Here is an 18927-nt window from a genome sequence, read left to right as displayed (position 1 = left end):
ACTTGGTGCACCTGGCATGGAGGAGCAGTGCCCTGGGGTGTTTCTGGGGCAAGTCCAGACCTAGCACTGTCAGGGTTGGGTGCAGCCTCACCCCTGAGACCATGTCTAGGGAAGGGGAGGGGGAAAGGGAAGAGGGGGGAAAGCTGCACAGTGATCTCCCACCTCTGTGTAGCCAGTAGCCTGTGCTCCACAATGCCATTCTGGAGCCTCTACATTTATTTGACAAATAACATTTGCAATATTTTGCAGAATTTTAAAATATGTGCAGAATTTTAATTTTTTGGCACAGAATGCCCTCAGGAGTAGCTCTTGAGCTCGTCAAATAAATATGTATCATGAACTTTGGTTTACTTAATGAATTTTGTTAAAGTAACACATTTTTATACATGGAAAAAAATCTTATTTTCCAGAAACCTAATACACTTTTCAAAACAATATTTTAAAGGTGAACTGGAAATAAATAGTTTTAACAAAAATGAGTTAAAAATTATTTTTATGCGCTCAGAGACCCAACCAACAACAGACATGAGGTACTGAGCATATATTTGCTTTAAAAGGTATCCCAGTGTAGCTCCAGCTGATCCTAATTACTGAAACACCTCAGAATGCAATACTGCACCCCAAAGTACCAACACAGATGTCATGAACTTCACTGGAACAACACAGTCAGCCCAAAAGGGCCCACGGTAGTAAGGTTTTTGAGTATGTTTTGAGGGTGTTGGTTTTTGTTTGTTTTAATTATATGTTTTGTTTCTTACATTACTTTTGTATTAAGTTAAAGATGATCACCCCATGTATTATAAAAATGCACCAATAACCTTAGCCTCCTAAGGGACAGCTCCATTATTCTGGAGGAGTTTTTGGTATTTGTGATATCTGAGATGTGACAGCAACAAGGAGCTGAGTAGAATATCAAAGGAAATATTATGGCAATTTTAATACAACTTTCCATCAAATTTGAGTGTTTAGTGACTTTTCAACACTTACTATTTGGGCATCCTGCACATAAAGATACAAAACTTATTTGGGGTAAACTATTTGCATTTAATCTCTAATGCTTAGAAGCAGATTCAACAGAATAGAAAACGAAACGGCAAGTAGCCCACATAAAGCTGCAAAAAACTGAAATTAAAGCTACCACATAGATGTAATTTTCTTGAAATGATGCAAAATGATAAAACTTGTCAATTTGACTTATAATTAGGGCTGTCAAGCGATTAAAAAAATTAATCATAATTAATCATGCTCCTAAACAATAACAGAATACCATATATTTAAAGATTTTGGCTGTTTTCTACATTTTCATATATATTGATTTCAATTACAGCATACAATATGAAGTTCCAGTGCTCACTTTATATTTATTTTATTACAAATATTTGCACTGTAAAAACAAAAGAAATAGTATTTTTCAGGTTTCAGAGGAACAGCCGTGTTAGTCTGTATTCGCAAAAAGAAAAGGAGTACTTGTGGCACCTTAGAGACTAACCAATTTATTTGAGCATGAGCTTTCGTGAGCTACAGCTCACTTCATCAGATGAAGTGAGCTGTAGCTCACGAAAGCTCATGCTCAAATAAATTGGTTAGTCTCTAAGGTGCCACAAGTACTCCTAGTATTTTTCAATTCACCTAATATAAGTACTGTAGTACAATCTCTTTATCAAGAAAGCTGAACTTACAAATGTAAAATTATGTGCAAAAAAAAATCTTCATTCAAAAATAAAACAATATAAAACTTTAGAGGGTACAAGTCCACTGAATCCTACTTCTTGTTCAGCCAATTGTTCAGACAAACAAGTTTGTTTACATTTGCAGGAGATAAAGCTGCTCGCTTCTTGTTCACAATGTCACCTGAAAGTGAGAACAGGTGTTTGCATGGCACTGTTGTAGCGACGTCACAAGATATTTACATGCCAGATGTGCTAAAGATTCATATGTCCCTTCATGCTTCAACCACCATTTCAAAAGACTTGTGTCCATGCTGATAACGGGTTCTGCTCAATAACGATCCAAAGCAGTGCGGACCGATGCATGTTCATTTTCACCATCTGAGTCAGATGCCACCAACAGAAGGCTGATTTTCTTTTTAGGTGGTGTGATAAATGAAAGGCGGGGGGCAGAGGGGAGGGGGCAGCTCCCTTTTATGGACCCAGTCAGCCAGTTAGCTATAAAATCCCTCTTAGCAGCTGTTCTCTACTTGCTTTACCTGTAAAGGATTAAAAGTCTCACTGCAATGCATAGGTAAAAGGAAGTGAGTGGGCACCTGGCCAAAAGAGCCAATGGGAAGGCAGAACTTCTAAAAATTGAAACAAGACTCCCCTTTTGTCTGTCTGTTGTTGTTCTCAGGGAGAAGCAGACAAGGCTACAGTTATGCTGTATGGGCCAGGTATGAAAAATCATCAGTATCATACCTAGAAACTACTCATTTGAAATCCCAGATATGTAAGTAGATCAGGAAATGTCTAGGAAGACGCGATTAGGTTTCTCTCTTTTTATTTCTTTATTTCTTGTAGACTCCTCTGTGCTAACCCCAAATGATTTTGTTTCGCTTGTAACCTTTAAGTTGGACCTCAAGAAAGTTATTCTTGATGATTAATCCTTGTGTTTGTTTTTTAAATCTAGCAATAGCCTGAGTGTCCAGATGTATTTTCTTTCTTTCTGTTTTTAATAAAATTCACCTTTTTTAAGAACAGGATTGGGTTTTTGTGTCCTAAGAGGTTTGTGCGCATGTTGTTTAACTAGCTGGTGGCAATAGCTCATTTCCTTTGTTTTCTTTCTCAGCTCTTCTCCGGAGGGGGGTGGGTGGGTGAAGGGGCTTGAGGGTAGCCTAACAGGAAGGAATTCCCAAGTGCGCCTTCCTAGGTCCTTAAAGGGGTTTTGCACTTGGGTGGTGGCAGCATCTACCCATCCAAGGTCAGAGAAAAGCTGTAACCTTGGGAGTTTAATACAAGCCTGGAGTGGCCAGTATTAATTTTTAGAATCCTTGCAGGCCCCCACCTTCTGCACTCAAAATGCCAGAATGGGGAATCAGCCTTGACAAATGGTTTGGGATCTGCAGTTTCCACTTCGGAGTATTGCTCTTTTAAGATTTCTGAAAGCTTGCTCCACACCTCCTCCCTCTCAGATTTTGGAAGGCACTTCAGAGTCTTAAACCTTGGGTTGAGTGCTGTAGCTATCTTTAGAAATCTCACATTGGTACCTTCCTTGTGTTTTGTGAAATCTGCAGTGAAAGTGTTCTTAAAAAGAACAACATGTGCTGGGTCATCATCCAAAACTGCTATAACATGAAATACATGGCAGAATGTGGGTAAAATAGAGCAGGAGACATACAATTCTCCCCCAGTGAGTTCAGTCACAAATTTAATTAAAGCACTATTTTTTTTAACGAGTGCCATCAGCATGGAAGCATGTCCTCTGGCATGGTGGCGGAAGCATGAAGGCACATACAAATGTTTACCATATCTGGCACATAAATACGTTGCAATGCTGGCTACAAAGGTGCCATGAGAACATCTGTTCTAACTTTCAGGTTACACTGTAAATAAGAAGTGGGCAGCATTATCTCCTGTAAATGTAAACAAGCTTGTTTGTCTTAGCTGAACAAGAAGTAGGACTGAGTGGACTTGTAGGCTCTAAAGTTTTACATTGTTTTGTTTTTGAGTGCAGTTGTAACAAAAAAAAAATCTACATTTGTAAGTTGCACTTTCACAATAAAGGGATTGCACTACAGTACTTGTATGAGGTGAACTGAAAAATACTATTTCTTTTATCATTTTTACAGTACAAATATTTGTAATAAAAATAATACTATAAAGTGAGCAATGTATACTTTGTATTCTGTGTTGTAAGTCAAATCAATGTATTTTAAAATGTAGAAAAACATTCCAAAAATTTAATACATTTCAACTGGTATTCTATTGTTTAACAATGCAATTAAAACTGCGATTAATCATGATTAATTTTTTTAACCGTGATTAATTTTTTTGAGTTAATCACATGAGTTAACTGCGATTAATTGACAGCCCTACTTACAATATATTAAAATACCAAATAACATTCAAACTATGGGCTATTTGCTATTACAACAATTAGCCTTAGTGGAAGATACAGACAATGGAGCAGATATAAAGTGCAGGTTATTTACTCTTTTTAGTTTGACAAGATACTACTCACCTTGGAGGGAAATTTTATGTCAATATTAACATCACTGGTTTTAAAAGCAAATCTAGTTAGACAGGAGCCATACATCCTCAGTGAACACTCTGGAAAACAGAGAAAGGCTTTGTAACTGAGCTGGTTGCCTCCACTACGCCCTCTTATGGCCTAGGGTAAGCTACAGGTAGCCTGCCTCGTTTTCCCCTCTTGGACTGTTCTAATAAAATTTCCCATCAGGCTTTGTCTTGGTCAAAAGCAGCCCTCTATGAAGACTGGGTTTATTAATAAAACTCAAAACCCCAAAACAAAGTCCATTCATAAGTCCACACATCCCAAGATTTTTCTTTCTCTTCCCAGATCTTCCTGCCTGGGACCTTGGCAGTCTCTCCCCAGCTTGGAAAGAGTCTTTCCGGGAATGGGGGGAGGGCTGGGAAAGCCAGCAGGAAGTCTTACAGTATGGGACAACTGACTTGGCTTGCGCTAGGGGATAAAAAATAGCAGAACAGACATTCCTACATGGGCTCTGAGATCTACCCCCTTCACCATATTTCAGCACAAGCTTAGTCAGTTAACCCAGGCTCTGAGACTTGTTGCATGAGTCTGCTTGTTTTTTTAGCAGCGTATATGTATCATCCCAGGCCTCTGTGCCTAAGCTTTCCTCGGTCTCTGCAGACTCCACCACAGCTTCCTGGGCTCTCCCCACTTCACTACAACTTCCTGCTTCAGGGCTGAATTACCTGATTCAACTCAAGTATGCCTCATTCTGTAATCAAGGTTAGTTAGCTACAGCCCTCCTAGCCCTTAAGGGGCAAGCCACCCTATTATAGGTTTAAGTGATGATGGGCCAAATTATCCCTTCACTGAAGACATTTAAAACTTTCTTGAGACACTATATCTAACCTCAGCAGTTATACCCTAATGAATGATTAATCACCTCCCCCACTCGGTTACTCATTCTAGCCACACTTCCAATGTGGCATCACAGGAAACTCAAAGAACAAAATTTTCACACTCTCACAACAAAGAAAATATTGTTCTCTAAATTTTTATGCTGTAATTTATTTATTTTTTATCCTGTAAACTACAGTTAGTGTCATGGTATTAGTGTATACTTTTTAATAATGTTTAGGTGGTTATCAAGTAGCACTGTTCCACCTGAGTATCCAATGCCCTGCAAAACTTTTCTCTGATATACTCCTTTGCCACAAATATTACTCCTTGTATTTACCATGGCATCTGTGCCAAATAATTAGATTAGCAAGTGCTTGTGCATTATTCACTAGTAAAACTTACACACAAAACATAAGTTACCAACCTGGAAACCATCGTAGCCACAGAAGTACAGTAGCTACTTAAACAATTGTATTTCTATAGCTACAATGGTTTCTGACCAGTTGAAATACACATTAGGTCTGCTCTAAGCCAAACAATGGTATCGTAAGCAAATGCCATTCCATTGCACAACATCATTTATCAAACATTTTGATATAATTTATGTAGGAGACAATTATTCTGTGTTGTTTGTGCTGTAGTCATTGAACAAAATCTGGCTAGCCACAAAACTGGCAGTAGTCCCTCCTCCCCTCAATTTAGGACATGCTGCTAAAACAGTGTTAGTTGCCTTTATCCTGGCTGTGATCAAACCAAAGAATGTACAGATTCTCAGGAGAAATCATGGTTTGGTAGAAACTGTTTTCCACATATATACAGAACATTCCACTGACCAGAAGTAATGAGGCCCTGTGGAATAGACTTGTGTACGTTAACCATGGAGCTAAAGTTGTCAAAATCATCATTTTTCATGCATCCCTGCAAGACAGGAGTTGACTTGTTGTTGTTATGGTGGGCTCATGTGAACAAAACAAGCCAGAATGTTCATTTGTTCCTGGACTGTTACTGGATAAAAAATTTAGTCAGATTTTGATAAAAATCAAATCCAGAAACCAGTTTTTAAAAAGGAGCACAACAAATTGTCTTTCATTACTAGTATCATTTTCTCTATTTACCATCATATTTTAGTTAATATGCATAGTGTATGTTTAAGAAGCATAAGAGATAATTACCCCTAAAATGAACAAAAAAAGTCATAATTACTACTACACTCTTATTGAGAAGGAAAAAAAGCAGCTATTTATCAAACAAAAAAAGATGATAATATACTAATTTCTAGTCAGTTTTGATATAAATGAAATCTGCTAGAAAAAGCTATTGTCTACCAATGAAAAACCAATACCTCATTCACTGCAGCTTCTCTAATAATTGAAATATTGCTAACATAATGCTGACATATTTGTCTAACTTCAAATATCTGCTCTCTTGTTTTGAGTCTACCAATTAACATCATAGGAGATAACAAGAAGTTAAAGCGAAGAAGGAAAATAAAACCAACAATACAAATTATAGGGACATACATAAATTGGATTTGAAAGTTAAATATTTTGTTAGTGAAGTAACATGAGGGATGGCTGATGTATGAAGGTTTACAAAATATGTGATCAAAATAAAGCAAGAGAAGGAGGATGGATAAAGCTGATACTGAATCTACAGAGAGGTATTATGTATTTTGGCTGACCCAGCAGAGACAGTTTGCACAGCTGTTAAGAACAAAAAAGGTATTCAGGTGATTCTTGGAAGCCATAATAGACCTCCAGAGCTGTAAGAGAAGGAGAAGAAAGGAAATAAAGGCAAAATTAAAAAATTACATCTGGAAGGTTTTGATGAAATTGAACAAGACAAAGGTACTTTAATCAATAAGTGGAAATTCTGTAAAAAAATAAGCAACAAGGTTATCTAGTCTATTAATTTAAATGGAATTTACATTTTGTCTAGAAAGCATATATGGCCTGATTTTAAAAGGTGATCAGCACCTGCAGCTCCCACTGACTTCAGTGGGATTTGTGGGTCATCAGCACTTCTGAATATCAGACCCATAGTGAATGTTAAAACAGCAACTTTCTTGATAATTTTCAAAATTCTGATGTTACTATCCATAACCACCACAGGCCTTTGCAATGCATGGTTCATATCTGGCAAGTGCAATAATACTGAAATCACTGAAAGTCCAAAGAAAACAAATTTAAGGCCAGAGTTAATCCCACTAGAAACATACACCTATCAGGAATAATTATTTAAAGAGATCACTGAGACTGAAATGTCATTGACTGCACACAATCTTTTTCACTAACAGATGTGCCATCCTGGTTATTTACTAATCCCCAGGTTGTTTACAAATTCAGTCAAGCTAGTTTATGTCATTACTGCATTGGTGAGGGTCACTCACCATTGAACTTCTACCTGTGAGTGGCAGTAAAAAGAGAGAGCACAAACAGCATGAAATAACATTTAGAATTTAGATACTCAGATTTAAACAAAATTATCAACTTCTACCAGCAATTTTGCTCAGTTGAGGATCCATTGCCCTCATATTTAACATGGAGAGACCTGTGAGAGCTATGCTCCTTCTTGATTTGAGCGACCTCCACTTTCAGTAAAAGAATGCATATGAGGACCTGTAGGCCATGTTTCACCTATGTATCAAGAGTGAACTGTAAATAAAACTATTGGGATTGGGTTGTTTTTTTTGCTGTTTCTTTTTAATTTTTTTAAAATTTTATTAATTAAAGTCTTGTCTATCCTGACAGATTCCACAGACAACTGGAGAACTAGTAGAGAAAAAGTAAAAATTAATTGAGAAGGGAAGTGATATTTAGTCACACTGTTTAAAACTCTTTATTTTGTTTACACCTATTTAATTTAAATGTATTACAAATACTTGTAAGAAGAAAGATCTTCGTTGTAGCCACACCACTATGATTAAGGACTGGAACTTTGATCCTAAAAATGCTTGTGTAACGTTAAGCGCATATGTAAGAGTTTGTGCAACTGAGAGCTAAATCTCTTTGAGACCTCAAACAAGCCAGCTAACAAAACCAGGGAAGGTAAGACTTGACATTCCTGATACTTCTAAAGATATAATAAAGATATTTCAAAACAAAATTAAAACTATTCCAAACTGATGAAGAGACCAAGATTTAACTTATAATTGTTAGAATAAATTAAGAGAATGTCTTGTATTTAAAGAAAATGAGGGAGATCACACATACCTGGTAAGGGCTGTTGAATAATCTTCTCCATCTCGTTTACAATTTCTTGGCGGATTCTGAAGTCATCATCCGATATGCCTTGTTCATTTGCTGCCTCCATGAGCGTAAAAGTCAAAGCAGCCACCTGTGCAGGGGAGGAAGGTGGGAGGCCACGCAGCTCATTTTCTTCCTGTTTTTCCTGGAGAATTTTTGGATGATAAGAAGATAATTGTACTTGATTATATTATTTTTAACTTGAGGGTTTGCTTTATATGGTGCCCTGAGCAGCCCATTTCCACAGGATTCAAACTCTGCACAGCCCAATTGGCATATATGACAACTGGGCTCATGGAAATGACACTGGATGCTCCATTTAGCAAAGGAGCAGGTTCTTGCAGAGCCAACAGCCAAAGAGGGAATCTGAAAGCTTATGTTCCCTGAATTACATTTGCATGGCTGAGAGCTCTGAAACAGAGTTTATCCGAAGACATGAAAGAAGATGTAATTTTTTTCTTGCACAATAAACACTAGTGATTGAAAGGCGAGCCCATGTGCAGGACTCCAATGAGGCAAACAGTTTCCTCTGACTCCCAATTAAATATAAGGGGCTGGTTCTCCTCTCACTACAGCCCAACCAGTTACTCTCATCAGGTGCTAGTTTTAATCAATTGCATTGTAATAATTAACTTCATCTATTGGAGATAACTACTTTAGGAGCATTAAAACCTGATACATCTCAGATCACATGGAATCAGCAGTGACCACCAATTGGTTCTGAAATTCACTGATTAATTGAAATTGTATGACTCACCATGGAAACATCTTAAGCAATAGCATAGTTTTTGAATAAGTGAATAACAACCTGTTATGCATCCACACAACATACCACCATAATAAAAGTGTTCTACCAGATCTCCACACTTATATGAACACAGTTAAGTTTATTTATCAAGTTAGCTCTATTTTGATTTCCTTACTTTAAAAATTAAAACTTGACAACAAAAAATAATATAAATTTTGCAAGATTTTTTTAAATTATTTATTTTGTCACTGTTGGGTTTGCTTTTCTGTGGGGTTTGTTTTTTGTTTGTTTAGGGGTTTTTTGGTGCAGAAGCTGCTATTGGTAAGCTAGTTTAGTCACTCATTAAGATAAATGTATCTATCCTCAGCTCTACTGGAATATTAATGTTAAATAATATTAATAAAAAAGAGTGTATACTTAGATGTATAAAATTAGAAACACATGATATTTTTAGGGCTTGACCCAAGTCTTAGACCCATTGGATGGGAATGGATGGGCATATTTTACAAAATACCATTTAAAAGTTTATTTTGCACCCATCATTGCGAATCTGGACTTACTCTATAAATTAAAATTACAGTGGACAACAAATGGCGTAGATCAAACCCAGCTCTTCACTCATTAATTAGAAGTATCCACATCTCACCCTCCCACCCTGACTATTCGGATATACCAATGTAGCAACAGTGGCCAAAAACACCTTACCTCACATCTCCTGGCTAGATCATGCCCTTTGGTCTCAAATGCAGAACTAATTATAGGGATCTGTGATTTTTGTGACTTCAAGATTGGATTATTACAACACACTATACCTTAGTCTGACCCAAAAGACAACCCACAAACTACAGATAATTCAGCACACAAAAATCCACCTATTAAGTGAAGCAGACCAATGAGAGCACATCATACCAAAACTTTGTGCCATACATAGGCTGCCAGTTCAGTTCTGAGAAGTCCAAGAGCCCAGTCCTTATCATTAAAGACCTAAATAGGCTAGGACCAGTCTATCTCAAGGACTTCCCCTTTCTGTGCAGCTCCCCAAGTCATTCATATTCAATAGAGATGTCATGAGTGATGGAATCCTGATATGAATTATAAGCTGAAGAAGCTCTTTCTCAATAGATTCAATAGAGTGCTCTCAACTGTAGAATATGCTACCACTGGAGATTAGGGTATGGCCAAGTCTTGCAATCTTCAGACCACAATGTAGAACTCTTCATCAGGTATTTGCTCCAACAACTAAGCTTCAGAATGTCCCCAGCAACCTGCTCCTGGAGAAAAACACTTATATCCATCTACTCATAATGGAGTGGCTTAAAAGTAAATGGTGACAAGGGAAGATCAGGTTTCTTCTCTTGAAGGATTAATGAGGACCTTTTTTAAAATTTTATGGCATTTAGATATTACAGAAATAGACATATTAGAAATTACTCCTGGGAGAATTCTGCACTACTGCGCGTGCTCATAATTAATGAGCCACACATATTTTTAATTTTTTGCACAGAAAAAACCATCTGATGAAATGTGGCTGCAGTTCTGCCTTTTGCCCACCAGAGGGTGCTGTGGCAATAGAACACAACAGCAGTTCCCAGCCAGCGAGGGAAGAGAAAGAGCCTGCCTTTCTTCACAGTACCAGTCAAGCCAGGTCAGGAGACAAGAGCTATGCGGAGACAGAGCATGGGCTGCTGGGGGAGAAGGGGTGTTCAGACAGGGGCTCATAAGGGCTAGTGGGGGAGGACAGACTGGGGCACAGGCTGAATGGGAGTGGAGGCAGAGGGCCACAGGGGTGAGGGAAGTGCAGGGCCACATGGTGATGGGGTGGGGGGTTCAGAGCTACATAGGGATAGGGAGGTGGCTGGAGAGGAGCACAGAGACACATGGGGACGGAAGAGTGGGGACAGCGGGAGGGGGTGCAGGGTCACATGGGGATGGTGGAGTGGGAGTTTGAGTGGGGGTAGAGGGACACATGTGGAAGGGTGTGCAAGAACACATGGGGGCACAGGGAGACAGAGGCAGATGTTCCTGACTGAATGGGAGAGGCTAGGGATCAGCCAGCGTCTGAATGGGAACACTCCCTAACAATCCCTCCCCAACTCTCAAAAAATTTTGTTCCATACTTTTCCCATCCATACCCAACAACCCTCCAAGTTCACACCCAGGCTCCTTCCAGGCAATTTACTTCCCTCTCCCTCAGCTCCTCCATTATCCCTGATTCCCCCAAGCCTCTGCACTGCTTCTGAGGGCTGCGGGAAATATGGTTCTGTATTGTAGTTTAAATGAACTATTATCAGAGTTCTGTATTAATATGCCTAATAAGGCATCTATTTGTCAAAAAACAAAAACATTTCCTGAATCTTTTGTTGTCGTCTGTGTTGTTACAGACATACTTGTTGACAAATATTTTGAAATAAATGACCAAAAATAATTGAAACTTGCGTGATTATATTGTGTTATTTTGACAAATAAAATCTACAGAATTTTGCATAATATATTATGCACATAATTTTTAAATTTTTGTTGCAGAATTCCTCCAGGAGTATAAAAATGCTTCTGAAAAAATTACTATTTTTATATGCGACATTATAATGGGCCACACCAACTGGCTAACATGGCAATGTACCCCACAGAAGTTCTGTTTTTTATAGGTAGTACTTCTAAGAGTGAACTTTATCAAAAATTTTAGCTCCAAGTATCAGAGGGTGAATTAGACACTTCTGAGTCACCTGGATAGGTTTGTGGGTCAGGTATTCCACATTCTGTATTTTCTAGTTCAAAGGAAATTTTATATTATATAGAGAATTCTGGTTACAACATAAACAGTATTACCATATATACTCGTTCACAAGCCAAATATTTTTGGTAAAAAAATGACACATCAAAGAGCGGGGGTCAGCTTATAAACGGGTCTACACCAAAATTTGATGATTTTAAACTCTATGAAATCATTGAATTGAAAATCTAATACATTGTTGTTTTGTTTACCTGGAGCATCTGCAGGCATGGAGCCCCTCAGTGCCCTGTGGCCACGGATTGCTGTTCCCAGCCAATGGGAGCTGCAGGAAGTGGCACTACTTCCCGCAGCTCCCACTGGCTGGGAATGGCAAAGCACAGCCACTGGGAGCAGAGGGGCTCCGTGCCTGCGAATGCTCCAGGTAAACAAATCATCCCGACCTGCCAGCGGCTTACCCTGACGGGCCGGGAACCGAAGTTTGCCAACCCCTGAAATATAGGGTCGGCTTATGAAAGGGTCATACAGTTTTTACCATTTTTACTTATCCATCTTGGGGGAGTCGGCTTATAATTGAGTAAATACGGTACATATTGTAAAGTACATTATAAAAAGATTAATAACCTGAAATAGATTCAGTTACAAAATACTTAGCCAGCACTAATCTCACAAAAAACAATTACTTTTTTTTTTAGTTCTGATTTATCAGATTCACAGCATATGCTATCAAAAAAGTAACCTGAAATTCTTACTACAAAACAAAATGTATGTATTTCACCAGACTCAAAGTCTTCATTAATTAACTTACCATTATATTTTTCTTATGGCGTTTTTCTTTAATGTGCTTGTGAGCTCCCTGGATATTTTCAATGTGAACCAAGCAGAGTTTGCATAGATACTGGCAATTCGCATATTCTGGGGAGCGCTGAAAAAAAGAGGCCAACATTTTTTTTAAAAAGAGACTTAAATACTTCTGCCAGTACTCCATGACCAATTGTGTCAATAATAAACAGTACTTGGCATTAATACAGCACTTTTCAAGTCAAAGTACTTTACAAATATTAATTAATGAAACTTAACAAGACCTCTGTGGGTTGGATTATCCCCATTGGACATGAGATGAAAGTGACTTGCCCAAGGCCACGTAACATGTTAGTGTCAGAGCCAAGAGTAAGACTCACAAGTTTCTGGCTTCTAAACCTTAGCTCAGGATCACTAAGCCAATCCCTTCTCTTTCTCAAGCTCTTAAAATGTAAGGATCTGTAAAATCTCAGCATCAATCCTCCCAATGTCTTTTTCCAAATTGACAAGAAGGGATATATTCACTATAGTGTCAGCCTACACATGTACTCCCTTTTTCTGCCATCTTTTGTAATTTTAAAAAGTATGTATTACCATCATCCCTCCATTCTAACATGTTTATATTTGATAAATCCACAAAGCATTTTGGAAATGTCAGCTATTCAAATAGTATGGGGATTAATGCATACATTAATTTTAACATTCATTTTAAAACACTATTTGCTCTTGCTGAATTTGGTCTTTTGTGGTTTCACAAAAACTTGATATTTTCTGAATACGCTTAATATTTTCTGATTAAAATGTCAATGTAAAATAACGTGGCCATTTTGCTTTTACCAACATAATACTCTGAGCCTTTATTTCATTTGTTTGACGAAGAAACCGAACAAGATAAAGCCAAATATCAATCTGCTGGGGCTCGTTTGACTAGTTTGGGGGGAGGGTGAAGGATCTCCTCAATACTGAGGCAGACCAAAAAATCTTCTGAGTACACTTCAAAAGCAGAGGGAATCTTTTTGTTTTCTTAAATATCCATATACTGATTTGGGTATTGCTTTAGATCAGTTTAAAGGGGAAGGTTTTCAGGGATAGAAATGTATGGCATATGTAGGGTATTTACCAGTGTTTTTAATTTTATAGATCTAAAGGATCCACTGCTTATCTATCTTAGGTGTTTACAGAATGTCACTTGTCCTAGTACTGTAAATAATGGAAGTTTGGCATTCATTATTTACAGTACTAGGACAAGTGACATTGTGTAAACACCTAAGATAGATAAGCAGTGGATCCTTTAGATCTATAAAATTAAAAACACTGGTAAATACCCTACATATGCCATATGGGAGATCTATGTTCAATTTTCAGTCAATGTTTCTTGCTCTCCAGGCCAGCAAGACTGAGGAAGCAGTCAGCTGTAATGGATAGTGTCTTATGTCACCCAAAAGAACCATTCTAAATAAAGAAGGAATAGTGGCAATATGGTCAAAAGGAAGTCCTATCCAAACAAAAGTATGGTGATCATGATGCGAAGTCTCATAGGCCTGGGGCTAAAAAGGCTCTTTACCAGAGCTACAGAATACACTGAATTTCCCTTCGCCCTAGATGAGAAAAAAAGGAACAAGAATATTACAACCTACTTTTTCTAGTCGGGAGATATAATCTCTTTCCAGTCGCTCTTCTGCTTGTTTCAAGCCTAGTTGCTGTTCTGCCGTCAAAGTAGACTCATCAATCACAGCAGTGTTTTCTAAATATTCAGTCTCCAAATTATGTTCTTTAGTTGATTCAGGATTCTTCATTTTGCCTGGAGAAAGAAGTTGGCACTTAATTATTGTTTTCCAGAATAACTTTTTTTAAATGGGGAGGACGACGAGGTAAGCATTAGAAACAACATAAGGTATTCTGTAGGTGCTTTCACGCAGGAGTCAACTCTGTGGGCTAAACATGAGAACATTCACCGGTACTTTTTAAATAGCATCACATCGGGCTTTAGTTACTTGGTTCCCAAAGACATCAATGGGAATCAAATGGAAAATATCATAAACAACAACAATATAAGTGTAACCTTGCGTCTCTACAGAGAAAAGACTACATTAGAATCTCTTCAATGCTCTTAAGATACCATACCTTCCAATGATGCATTACAGGCGAGTCTCATCTTACGCTGGGGTTACATTCCGCAGTCAGCGCATAAAGCGAAAATCACATATAGTCAAAATTATACTGAGTGTAATGGCAGATGGAATTGCCCACACTACGGGTACAGGATTTAAATGGTTATTTTTCTCTTTTTTTTTGTTTTTGCTGACCGCACAAAGCTGAATTCGCGCATTTTAAATGCACGTAAGATGAGACTCGCCTGTACTATTGTTTGTTTACCACCCTTAAGAGGAACTAAAGAGCCAAGTATTTAATATAAGTGTTCTATCAAAGAAGAGAAAAAATGTAAGATATCAGTACTGTGTAAGAGTTTTGTGCAAAGACGATGTTGTAGGAGGTAAGCTGTTTGGTGCAGTAATCATCTTTTTGTTATGATTACATACAGCATGTGGCATAAAAGGACCGTGATGTGCCATGAGAATACAAATAATAAATTATAATAAGATTTAAATTGTTACACTGCATGTTTAGTCAAGAAAACTACCAGAAAGCTACTTTAAATAAATTCACAGAAAAATGTTTTACAAGGCTACTATCTAGACATTTCAATTGCACCCACTTACTAAGTCAATATGATGTTAAGAACATACTTATGTTCTGTGACACATTAGCATTCTATGGCTGTTCACAGCAACCATGCTGCATTGGAATGTTGTCATTTATAAATATATAAGTTTTTGAAATTACAGTCCCTCCTGAAGACTATAATCTGCACACAGTTTGTTAATGTACGCAACCATCTACAGTGTACGCTATTCTTATGAGCATAGACCACATCAGTGGGAGTGTTACCAAGAACAACTAGATTTTACAAGAGTAAGGAGAAGAGGGCATTGAGATAGATAGCCTGGTGACACAGACTGGAAATTGCTTAGTTATCTGATCCCTAAGTATGGTCTGTGGATGACTGGTGGTCCATGCAACACTTGCTGGCTTTCTATATATAGCTGGCTAGTCATATGCTATTGGTTTTCCAAACTGGTTCCTGCTGCTAAATTTTATCAAGACAGTTAAAAACACATTAAATATTTTACTAATATTACTTTTCCACATCAGCAGTTGCTGTATTTACCACAGGGATGCAGTGTGACCACAAACAAAAGGGAAAGCAGTCTTCACAATAGCAAGTGGCTCATGACCCATTTCTATTAAAAGCCACACTTTGAAACAGTTCGAAAATTCCTGAACTAAGGGGCTAACTCAGAAGGAAATGAACTCTGATGCATGGATTACATTCTGAAGCTGAAGCAGACTTAAATACGAAGGGTTCACAAGAGTGGCTGCTGGCAGTATCTAGACTGAAAAGAAGCTGTCTTTTTTTGCAGAACAAAAATAGCATAGCAATCAGGTAAAGGACAAGTGTGTGTGTGTCTTCTTCATGTTTACAGTGAAGTTTTCTTAAACTTGGATGTAGTTGATTTTTGTCTGCACTTTAAAAACAGTATTACTAACAGGCATCTAGGTAAGAGAGCATGATATTTTGAAGATTTCTGTTTAAATGTTTTCTAATTTCACAAAATAGCCTGAAATTGACACACAATCAGTTAAAATGTGGTTCTAAATAAATTTAAGATATTGCATAATCACTTTTAAACAACATAGAAAAGAAATTTAGTTAAATGCTATTCTTATGACCTTTATTCTCCAAGTAACAAAGGATCTATATTCACAGTACACTCTTTGTAACCGTGCTTGACGATTTTCTGTATGTAACTGAGAAGATATGCAAAGCAAAAATACTTCAGAGCCCATTTCAGATTGTTAACAATTTCTCAAAGAAACCTGAATGAAGTAGTGTGCTTTAATACTCACTGAAGTCATCAGACTTGTGCTCCACTGTTCTTTGTTCTGAAACTGTCTTACCAGAGTCACCAGTCTGATCCATGCTTGTTTTCGACATATGAACTCCTGGTGGATTTTCCAAAACCAATTTTCCAATTTGTGTAGCTGGTAAGGTTTCCATACTGACTCCATTCCCAGAAATATGGGAGCTTGGAGAGTTTTCTCCTGTCTGCTGAACTTTTATCTGTTTCAGGTTTTCTGCTGCTGCTGCTGGTAAATTAGATTTTTTTTTTGCTTTGCCATGACTTCGATCCTGAAGGTTTGACCCCACATCTTTAGATCCAGGAATACAACTATTTACTTTACATGATTTATTTTCTCCTGATTTTACAGAACAAACATCATTTTGTTTACTCTTTTTGCTACTGTTCCCACTTGGAGAACTTCTCCCAACATCTTTTACAGATTTATCATTTCTACTGTGTTTATAATTCTGATTGTTTATAACTCTGACTGCTTTGCCTTCTTCACAGACAACACAGGTAGACTTTCTTGGGTCATGATTTCCATTTTTTGAGCTCTTGGCCTCTTCCATTATAGCGAAGACCTGCTTCTTCTGTCACTTGAGACTACTTGAAACGCAATTCTCCAGTAATATTATGTTGATTAAAATCCACTGTTTGGGCATGGGAATCTGGCTGATTGTCTGCTGGAGAAAAACAACAGTAAGCATTTAAAAATATGACAGGAACAATATCAAAACTCTAAGAAAATATGTATTAAACAGACCTCTCTCTAAGGAGTAAGGAAATGTATTGAACTGAATTATGTTGAAAGGAAGAAGTACTTTTCCAAAAACAGTTTTCAACAATAAAATCTATATTATTCTTAAAGTAAAATAATGAAAGACTCAAGAATATTTTCCTAATAGGGGAAAGGAAGAGACAAAAGAGCAGCAAAAAAACTCTCACACAGTTTTAAACTGTCATCAGGTCTGTTTTCTCTCTTTTCTACACTGTTGTGGTGGTGTTATATATCGAATATTTGTCATCAAATACCATCTCCTCTTCTTTTGGCTTTAGAAAAGCAGTAAGAATTAAGGAAATCTATAACTACAGTGAAGAAAACAAGTTAATTGAAATATTAAAAACACACAAGACAAAATTACTCAAATAAAATGTATGACTAAAATCAGCCCCTGAGGAAAGCTAATTCAGTTCTATCAATTCAAGAAAAATAATTTTTTTCTCGCACTCAAATGGTTAAGAAGCATGGATTTGGCCCTCTATTTACTGTGGAGCCTGTATGCACAGAACCTTGGGTAATAAGCTTTTGGACATAAACTACTCAGACAAAATGTCATGACAAATACATTAATTTATATAATATGTAGCTTCTTCAACTGCTAGAGTTGTCTAAATAGTCTACCTAACCTTAGATTAGCTAAACCCCTTTGAACCCTGATTCCTTGAGGAGGGCATCATCAGCACTCAATTCTGGGGTACAGGGCTTATTTGTTTGACCAGGCTTTCAATTTAATTTAACAGTAAATGGGAAGACTGATAAGCAGTAGGATTCCGTTTGTTTGTAACAACTGATTGTTTGTGTTAATGCGAAGCAAGGAGATGGATTTGTGATAGGCACTAATACAAATGTCTAAATAATTTTGAAATGATAAGTATTATAAAGGGCTGAGAATTAAGTGATCCATAATATGCAGGCAAAAGAACAATTCTATATGTAACTCCACAAATATGTGAATATGAAATGTAAAGCTGACACTTTACCAACTATGTTACATGTTGTGGGTAGCAACCACGGGAATTTATGGGTGCTTATTTAACCATCAAAACAAGTACCCATATTGTTCTATTGGGAAAAAATGTAAGACTGACTAAATGGCAATTAAGTTCAAGCCACTAGATTCTACTAGATTGTAATTCATGCAAAACTTCATTAAAACTACAGTGGAAGGAACAACAATCAGGTTAAAATTATATACTTGTAAAAACCAGATTTCCTTATATGTGTTATAAAACCTCAGATTATATACACTGAACATATAAAAGGCTAATGTACTAATAGTCACTTATGATATTTTACTTTCAGCATTTCTCTCAGCTTGAAAATAGACTAATCAATTTCACTTTCTGGCTTGTTAATTTGTATTTTTTGGCTAGCAAACACTTCAGGAAAAGGTTTAAATTCCCTACTACAAACTGTTGGAAACCATGTATTTATATTACTGGTTTTATAAAACCTTACCTTAAAAAAAACTCAAACACACACCATCACACTGTATTTTGGGCCTAGATCTATAAGGCATGTACGGTAGTTTTAATTTACTGTGTATTTTGCCTCTTCAAGAGCAAAGGGAAGAATAATAACTGTCCAATATTTCAGCTATAACTTTCTCCATA

At 37.2% G+C, this 18927-nt stretch overlaps 1 protein-coding gene across 14 annotated transcripts in view; it reads right to left on the bottom strand.

The window, feature by feature from the left end:
- The window catches only part of TUT4 (terminal uridylyl transferase 4), a 76176-nt gene that overhangs the window by 48144 nt on the left and 9105 nt on the right, over window positions 1-18927 (bottom strand). For 6 of the 14 annotated variants that reach the window (XM_073357696.2, XM_073357687.2, XM_073357699.2 and 3 more), the window contains 5 exons: window positions 16538-17216; window positions 14206-14369; window positions 12576-12692; window positions 8259-8436; window positions 4174-4262 (listed from right to left, as the gene is read on the bottom strand). In XM_073357696.2, the coding sequence (XP_073213797.1) occupies window positions 4174-4262; window positions 8259-8436; window positions 12576-12692; window positions 14206-14369; window positions 16538-17102 (1113 nt within the window). In that variant the 5' untranslated portion in view covers window positions 17103-17216. Of the gene's footprint in view, window positions 1-4173; window positions 4263-8258; window positions 8437-12575; window positions 12693-14205; window positions 14370-16537; window positions 17217-17478; window positions 17620-18927 lie in introns of all 14 variants that reach the window. The other 8 variants (XM_073357688.2, XM_073357689.2, XM_073357694.2 and 5 more) reach the window with 5 other exon arrangements.

This window comes from Lepidochelys kempii, chromosome 8 (genome assembly GCF_965140285.1).
Source record: "Lepidochelys kempii isolate rLepKem1 chromosome 8, rLepKem1.hap1, whole genome shotgun sequence".
Taxonomy (NCBI): Eukaryota; Metazoa; Chordata; order Testudines; family Cheloniidae; genus Lepidochelys; species Lepidochelys kempii.
This window is presented reverse-complemented; position numbering and strand designations above follow the sequence as displayed.